Source organism: Salarias fasciatus, chromosome 11 (assembly GCF_902148845.1).
Source record: "Salarias fasciatus chromosome 11, fSalaFa1.1, whole genome shotgun sequence".
NCBI classification, from domain to species: Eukaryota; Metazoa; Chordata; class Actinopteri; order Blenniiformes; family Blenniidae; genus Salarias; species Salarias fasciatus.
In genome coordinates this window covers 34263855-34271732 of record NC_043755.1, presented here as the reverse complement: position 1 = coordinate 34271732, position 7878 = coordinate 34263855, and the positions used below count along the sequence as shown (strand labels likewise).

General features: G+C 48.5%; 1 protein-coding gene across 3 annotated transcripts; it reads right to left on the bottom strand.

Annotated features, from left to right (window-relative positions):
- Nucleotides 1–1790: 1790 nt before the first annotated feature.
- On the bottom strand, nt 1791–7440 carry LOC115397101 (membrane-spanning 4-domains subfamily A member 6B-like). 3 transcript variants are annotated; one of them, XM_030103276.1, is made up of 8 exons: nt 7303–7432; nt 6705–6808; nt 6378–6570; nt 4619–4738; nt 4248–4304; nt 3765–3974; nt 2072–2194; nt 1791–1972 (listed from the first exon to the last, which is right to left on the bottom strand). In XM_030103276.1, the coding sequence occupies exons 3-8, from the start codon at nt 6552–6554 to the stop codon at nt 1922–1924; spliced, it is 738 nt and encodes a 245-aa protein (XP_029959136.1). In that variant the 5' UTR covers nt 6555–6570; nt 6705–6808; nt 7303–7432; the 3' UTR covers nt 1791–1921. The 3 variants fall into 3 exon arrangements, with proteins under 3 accessions (XP_029959136.1, XP_029959137.1, XP_029959135.1); XM_030103277.1 differs by having other exon boundaries at nt 6705–6817; nt 7303–7420; XM_030103275.1 differs by lacking the exon at nt 6705–6808 and having other exon boundaries at nt 7303–7440.
- Nucleotides 7441–7878: the final 438 nt, after the last annotated feature.

Sequence of the window (7878 nt, the reverse complement as noted above, 5' to 3'; positions counted from 1 at the left end):
CGCTGCACACGAGAGCGCCGTCACATCACAGCGCTGGACCACCGGCTGCTTCTGGACCATCTTCAGGAACATGATGAGATTCCAGCAGACTCCTCAGCTGTTCCTACACCTGAAGCCCAGACTCTCCCAGACTCTCAGACTCTCCCAAACTCTCTCAGACTCTCAGACTCTCCCAGACTCTCCCAGACTCTCTCAGACTCTCTCAGACTCCCAGACTCTCCCAGACTCTCCCAAACTCTCTCAGACTCTCAGACTCTCTCAGACTCTCTCAGACTGTTGCTGCTTCCAGGGAAGGTGGACTGTCCCGGGTCGGTGGTCTGGAAGCTTCCAGAATCTGCAGCAGCCCTGAAGGTAAACAGTTCAGGAATGAATCCACAAAGCTTATCAGGAGCAGGAGCAGGAGCAGGAGCAGGCGCCGGCCCTCCGGGTCCTTGTTGACTCTGCTGATGGTCTAACTCCTGCAGAATGTTCCCCGTCGGTTCTCAGCTTGATCCATCCTGGTTCTTTAAATTTTGTGACAATATTTTTTCTCCTCCAGTGTTTCAATTCCAAACTTTATTAAGGACATACAGAATAGTCCATAGAGATTAGTTAAAAGAAAAAAACTATGCTAAAAAGAATACAAGAGAAAAAATAGTATTAACACCATATTATACATATAAACAGGATCGCCAATGTTTCCACATTGCAGACGTGAACGTCATAGAGCTATAAAGTGACACCAGGGCTTGGATTATACAGTTCCACAGTTCTGTGACTCTGCACATAAAAGAGTAAATGTAACATCGGATTACAGCTGCACAGGCTCTCACACCACAATGAACAAACATTTCACTTGCACTCGAGTGTCTTGGGACTCTCATTATTATCCTCGTAGAGTCACTGTAGGCGACAGTCAGTTTTTGCAGACTCCTCTTCTTGAACCTGCGCCAGAGATGTGCAGTGTCCAGAGGAGAGCAGAACGACCTGAAGAGGCCAACTTTAACACTGGCTGAGCTCATGTGGAATTTACGTGCCACCATGTTTGCCTGTCCATACAGTTTACACTGCTGTCTGTACATGTCTGTCATCTGCGAGGTCATTTGTGATATAATGGCCAAGATACTTTATTTCTGCAGTGACTTCAAGAATGCAACCACTTAAAGAAATCAGGAAACGCCTACAGTCATCACGTAGCTTTTCTCAGAGTTGTACATAATATTATATTCTGTTCCATACTGCGAGCATATATTCAGAAGCCCCTGTAGGCCGGCACTGTATGGGCACACAAGCACCAAATCATCTGCATACATTAAATGATTACACAGATAATTTCCCACAATACATCCAGTGTTACACATGTTCAGCTGTACAGACAGGTCATCAATGCAGATATTAAAAAGCAGTGGGGACAGAATCCCCCTGACGAACTCCACTGGTGACTCTGAGCCAGTCAGAGAAGGAATCTCCCCTTCACTAAAGGCACCAAAGTACCTGAGGACTCGGCTGTCTGGTCAGAAACCAGGGCTGCACGAGAAACGGACCCACATCGGTCCGATAAGCCAGACTGGTCCCGAACTGACAGCCGGGATTAATTGGTTTTGTATTTGGAGGTTTGAGAAATAAAGACATGAATTACTGTGTCATATTCACTTTTCACATGGTTTCCAGTTTAGAAAACCGTCACAGAAACTGCAGAAATACTGTGAAATATTGGAAATAATCCCGATATTATTGGGTATCAGATTCGTTAAAATGCTCATATCGGCGCTTCGCTGGCAAATTAATATAAAACAAGGAAACAGCGGAAGTGTCATTCGTGGCTTTATTCTCCAGGAGGAGCAGAGAGACTTCAAACAAGCAGAATCAGAGCAGAAGTAGAAAAATAAAAACATAAAGCTGATTATCGGAGCGCGTTCCGAGCTGGGCGGCGGCCGGAGGTTCAGGCGGCGTCCTGCAGCAGCGGCTGGTACTGGTCCAGGTCTGCAGCGGCCTGGAACAGGACGGCCACAGAGGGGTGAGTGTGTGTGTGTGTGTGTGTGTGTGTGTGTGTGTGTGTGTGTGTGTGTGTGTGTGTGTGTGTGTGCTTTACCTGCTTGGGCTTCTCCTCTCGGCTCCTCATGGACTTGACGCCGAACACGAAGGCGCTGAGGACGACGCAGAGCTCCACCACCGAGAGGACGATCAGCAGGGAGCTGATGCTCCGGAGCAGCGCCTGAAGACCAGACCGGGTCAGACCGGGTCACACCGGGTCAGACCGGGACAGACCGGGACAGACCGGGACAGACCGGGACAGACCGGGACACACCGGGTCAGACCGGGTCAGACCGGGACAGACCGGGACAGACCGGGACAGACCGGGACAGACCGGGACACACCGGGTCAGACCGGGTCAGACCGGGTCAGACCGGGACAGACCGGGACAGACCGGGACAGACCGGGACAGACCGGGTCAGACCGGGTTAGACCGGGTCAGACCGGGTCAGACCGGGTCAGACCGGGTTAGACCGGGACACACCGGGTCAGACCGGGTCAGACCGGGACAGACCGGGACACACCGGGTCAGACCGGGTCAGACCGGGTCAGACCGGGACAGACCGGGTCAGACCGGGTCAGACCGGGACAGACCGGGACAGACCGGGTCAGACCGGGTCAGACCGGGACAGACCGGGACACACCGGGTCAGACCGGGTCAGACCGGGTCAGACCGGGACAGACCGGGACAGACCGGGACAGACCGGGACAGACCGGGACAGACCGAGACAGACCAAATCAAAATAGGCTGCCACAAACAGCACTGGCTCAGACCCAATCTATTAACACAAATTCAAAATTGTTACAATTTAAAGGTTGGGCAGGTTAAACTACACCTGCTGCACTACACCGATTTAACCCCTGCATACCCGATTTCTGAGTGAAGTGTGGGGATCAGAACGGCACACTTTCTCATTGTATGTGGGAGTGTCAGCATGTTGTCTTTCTGGGGAAAAGAGTTAAATCTTGTGAGTGAGATTATAGGCAGGAAAGTTCCTCAATCCCCTAAAATGTGTCTGTTGAATATTTATCCAAAAGGATTAGTGGTTTCTAAAAAAGTGAAGTCTTTGCTCAATATATGTTTACTGGAGGCTAAAAGGTGAGTGGCTGTGTGGAGGAAGTCAGAGGCTGTTTGCTCAGCTTCACAGTGGGTGAAGGGACTGACTTTCTATCTTGCTTTGGAAAAAATAAGATACGCAGCAAAGAACAGACTCGACAAGTGTCAGGAAATATGGACTCTTTTCTACAAACTTCTGGAGAACAATAACATTTGAGTTGATGGCTGGATGGATGACTGATTTTATGACTGGATTTTCTGATCTAAATGAGCAACTGCTTTCTACTGTAGTTCCTAATGTCAGTACTGATTTTTTTATTCGGTTATTATGAATGAGGTGCCTCGCTTGTGTGTGTTTTTTTATTTTTATTTAAATTTTTTCTTTTTTTGGGGGGGGTGTTTGTTTTTTGTTTTGGGTTTTTTTTTTTGTTGCTTTTTTTTGTTCTGTTTTTTGTAGGTATGTTCTGTTAAAATAACAAAAATTCAACTAAAACATCTTTGAAATAAAAAAAAAAAAAGGTCAGACCAGGTTCGAACCAGTTCAGACCGGTTTACACCAGTTTCTGACCGGTTCAGACCAGTTTGCCGTCTGGTTTCAGACCAGCGTCCAGCTGTTGATTGTTTTTCGGGTTTCAGCTGCAGGTCTGAGCAGGTCTGAGCAGCTGGACCAGCGGGTCTGAGGTTCCAGACTCACCAGGCTCAGGGCCTGGGCCTCCAGGCATCTGTCCTTCAGCATGGCGGTCAGTTCGGGGTTCGGGCTCGGGGTCGTGTGGCGGCGGTACCAGTAGCGGTCCTCGTTGCACATCCACCACAAGCGGACGTTGGCGGTGTTGATGCTGTAGAGCACGATGGCCGCGATGGCGAAACCAACTCCGCAGAGATGCAGCGCCAAGTGGAGGAAGACCTGCAGGACCGGGAGGACAACATGGACAGACCTGAATGAAGAACAAGACTCCTCCCCCCCTCATCCTCTGGTCCGCCAGCAAATTCAACATCCTCCTGTCCTTCCCATCAAATTCTAATCCAAGTTCCAAACTCAGTGCTTCAGTTTGTTACTCATCAGCCGTACGACTTCAATAAAGACATGAAAACAGGAGGGAAGAGGAAGAGGACACTGTCCCCAGAAAACCAGAAGAAGAAGAGGAAGAGGACACTGTCCCCAGCAGTGAATCCTCACCAGACAGGGACTGGGGAACTTCTCCGTCAGAATGCAGACGACGCCAAACAGAACGAACTGGAAGGAAAAGCAGACGAGAAAACTGAAGCTCTGGACTCAGACACGCTCGCTCGGCGCTGGGTGATTCTAGTTTCATTTCCTGCTGTTGGAAAAGAAGAAAACAGCTGAGCAGCCGTGAAATGTTTCTGTTACAAGTCTGTTTTAAAACTGAACTGGTATCAATGCATGCTAACTGCTAGCATAGCAATGCTAACAAGATGGAGAACTTCCCCCTGACGGTCCTGCTGTCACGGCAGTCCCAGTACACTCCAAAACAGAGAGCTTCAAATGTTCCCATGATGCATTGTGCCAGTTCTCCTGTGTTTTCTTACAAATCCTCCCATCCAGTAAGGATAGCCGGTGAAATCCATCCTCCAATCAGAGCCGCCGCCCCAGGTGCTGAGGATGACTCCCAGAGCGATGTTGAAGAGGCCGATGAGGATCTGCAGCGTCTGCAGGCCGAGAGCAGACAACGTGGCGTTACGAGGTGGTGTTACGAGGTGGCGTTACGAGGTGGCGTTACGAGGTGACGTTACGAGGTGACGTTACGAGGTGACGTTACGAGGTGGCGTTACGAGGTGGCGTTACGAGGTGACGTTACGAGGTGACGTTACGAGGTGGCGTTACGAGGTGACGTTACGAGGTGACGTTACGAGGTGACGTTACGAGGTGACGTTACGAGGTGGCGTTACGAGGTGGCGTTACGAGGTGGCGTTACGAGGTGGCGTTACGAGGTGGCGTTACGAGGTGGCGTTACGAGGTGGCGTTACGAGGTGACGTTACAAGGTGACGTTACGAGGTGACGTTACGAGGTGACGTTACGAGGTGGCGTTACGAGGTGACGTTACGAGGTGACGTTACGAGGTGGCGTTACGAGGTGACGTTACGAGGTGATGTTACGAGGTGGCGTTACGAGGTGACGTTACGAGGTGATGTTACGAGGTGACGTTACGAGGTGATGTTACGAGGTGGCGTTACGAGGTGACGTTACGAGGTGATGTTACGAGGTGATGTTACGAGGTGACGTTACGAGGTGATGTTACGAGGTGGCGTTACGAGGTGACGTTACGGTGTGGCGTTACAACGTGATGTTTTGGGATGGGACGAGATCTCGTGTCATGAGATCTCATGAGATCGAAATGCCGCAAGATTTCTCGTCTGTGCCTTGAGTACGTTTATATGCAGCAATAACTCTTTATTAACTGGAATATTGACGGAATGATACTTTACATGACGTTACGACGTGACATGATAACATGACACTACGACGAGATGTTACGTGGCGTTACAACGTGACATTATGCCAATGTGACGATACAACATGACATTATGAAAACATGACATTACAACGTGACGTAATGACAGCCTAACGTTATGACGTGGCGCTACCAAACATGATGTTACGCCTGGCGTTACTCCAGAGTGGTAGGGCTGGGCGCTATGAACAAAATCTTATATCACAGTATCAGAAATTTCACTTCACGGTAACGGTATATATCACGGCATTATTTTCCCCTGTAAATTCAAATAATTGCTTAAAAATAACTTAACTGTCACATTTGCTCATTTTCCTCTTTTATTTTTTAAACTCCGGTTTATATAACTTCAATTATTACAAAAAAAAAAAAAAACTCACAACATGAAAGAAAAAAAGAGCTGAGTTTTTAGCGTCGCTCCCGGAGCCGCTCGTCTCTGCGTCGCCATGATGGCTCCACCTCTCCTGGAGACGCTGGTGTTGTTCGCGAGCGCACCCTGTGCTGACCTGACCAATGAAACGCAGCGAACAAACCCCGCACCACGTCGGGACGCGCTGTGAAAATGCACAAACGGCGGTCCTGTGAGCGAGTGCAGACGACTGAACACCGACTCAGAGAGCTGCAGCAGACTTCTGCTCTCTCTCTCCGGTAGAAACTGTACGGCAACATTTCAACCGGTACACACTTTTACACAGACATACGGTGTTACACCGTCATACCGCTCAGCCCTACAGAGTGGTGTTACAACGTGACATTAAAACATGGTGTTACAGTATGGTGTCACTCCACGGTGGCCCCCCCCGGCCCCAGTGGACGGCGGTCGGCTGCAGCTCACCCCGAGCGCCGACAGAGAGCCGGTCTGGATCCTCTTCATGTGGCGGGACACGGTGCAGCACACCGGGCTGTAGCACAGACCCTTCAGGACCTGGCACAGAGGGGGGCACACGCTGTCGGGGTCAGAGGTCATGGTCAGCATGGTGACCCCGTCCGCCTTGGATATGCTCACCGACATCCTGTCGGCTCTGACGCTGTGGAAATCACACCACACAGGTCAAAGGTCAAATCTGAACCTTGGAATGATGACAGACAGAACAGACCGCTCGCTGACAGCCTGAATGTGAAGCGAGCTGTAAAACCTGGCTGGACCCGGACCCTCACACACCTCGCCTGTTTGTTTTCTTTCTATCTTTCTTTCTTTTTTTGGAAGCTGAGACTGTTCTTCTGTCTTTCTTTCCTCCTCGGTGGTAAACTCACAGCCGGGTGAATCTGAAACCACTCGGGGGAAAGAGAAGAATAAAGGAGTTTTTCAGGACAAACACGTGAGAAGCAGGAGAACCGAGTCTGAATTACATCCAGACGGCGTTTCATCGTCACATTTCAACAATAACAAGTTAAACATAAGACCACTGGAACGTTTCTAAGAGGTTTTGCTGTCACTTCCTCGTTTGAGAGAAAAGTTGTGTTTACATGTATTTATAATGAAACTCCTCCAGTCCACTGGGGGGCAGCACTGAGCCGCTCCACGCCTGTTCACAATATCAAAGTATTTTCAACCGTTCTAAATGTATTTAACGTTCAAAATTACCCTTTCAGGATTAGCTAAGAACGATAATTTTTCACAGTTCGTCGGTATTATCATCTAAAGAGTGTAATTTTTTTAAGAGAGAGGATTTAGTCCTGGAGACGCAGGTTATCTGAGACAGATCCTCACATCTGAAGCTTCACAAAACGATTAAAAACGCAACAATCAAAGTGCTCACGATTCAAGAGGAGAGAAACCAGAAGGACTCAGCTCGTCCGGACAGGATCCTGCTGCTTTTCAGCCTGCTGCGCAGCTTTCAGTGGTAAAGGTGATAAAAACGCCCCCGTCTTCCCAGAAGTGAAACAGCCAGGAGCGGGTTGCCAGATCCGGAGGGGAAAAACAAGTGTCATTTTCCTCAAAACGTTAAAATCAGTCAATCAGTAAAGAAATTGAAACGGTTTGAAGATAAAGAAGCTAAAGAAAATAAAATAACAACAAAATCACATCCTTAAGAAAAAAGAAAAGAAAATGAGACCCGAAATTTCCTTTCAGGAACAAACAGCCGCTGAAATAAATCAGACCTGGCAACCCTTCACCAGTTCAGGAAGTCATCAAACTTTTGATTTTTTAAAGATACAAATCTTTATTTAAATGTAGACAAAGCAAGAAAAACACAATCAGAACCAGAACAGAAGAGCTTGAAAGGCTGGAAAAAAATATATAAATCTGTGAGAAGATAAAAACCTTTCCTTTTACACTTTAAAAAACTGTCTCAGTTGTGACCTTTATTCACTTTTGGCTCATTTCCGGTGTT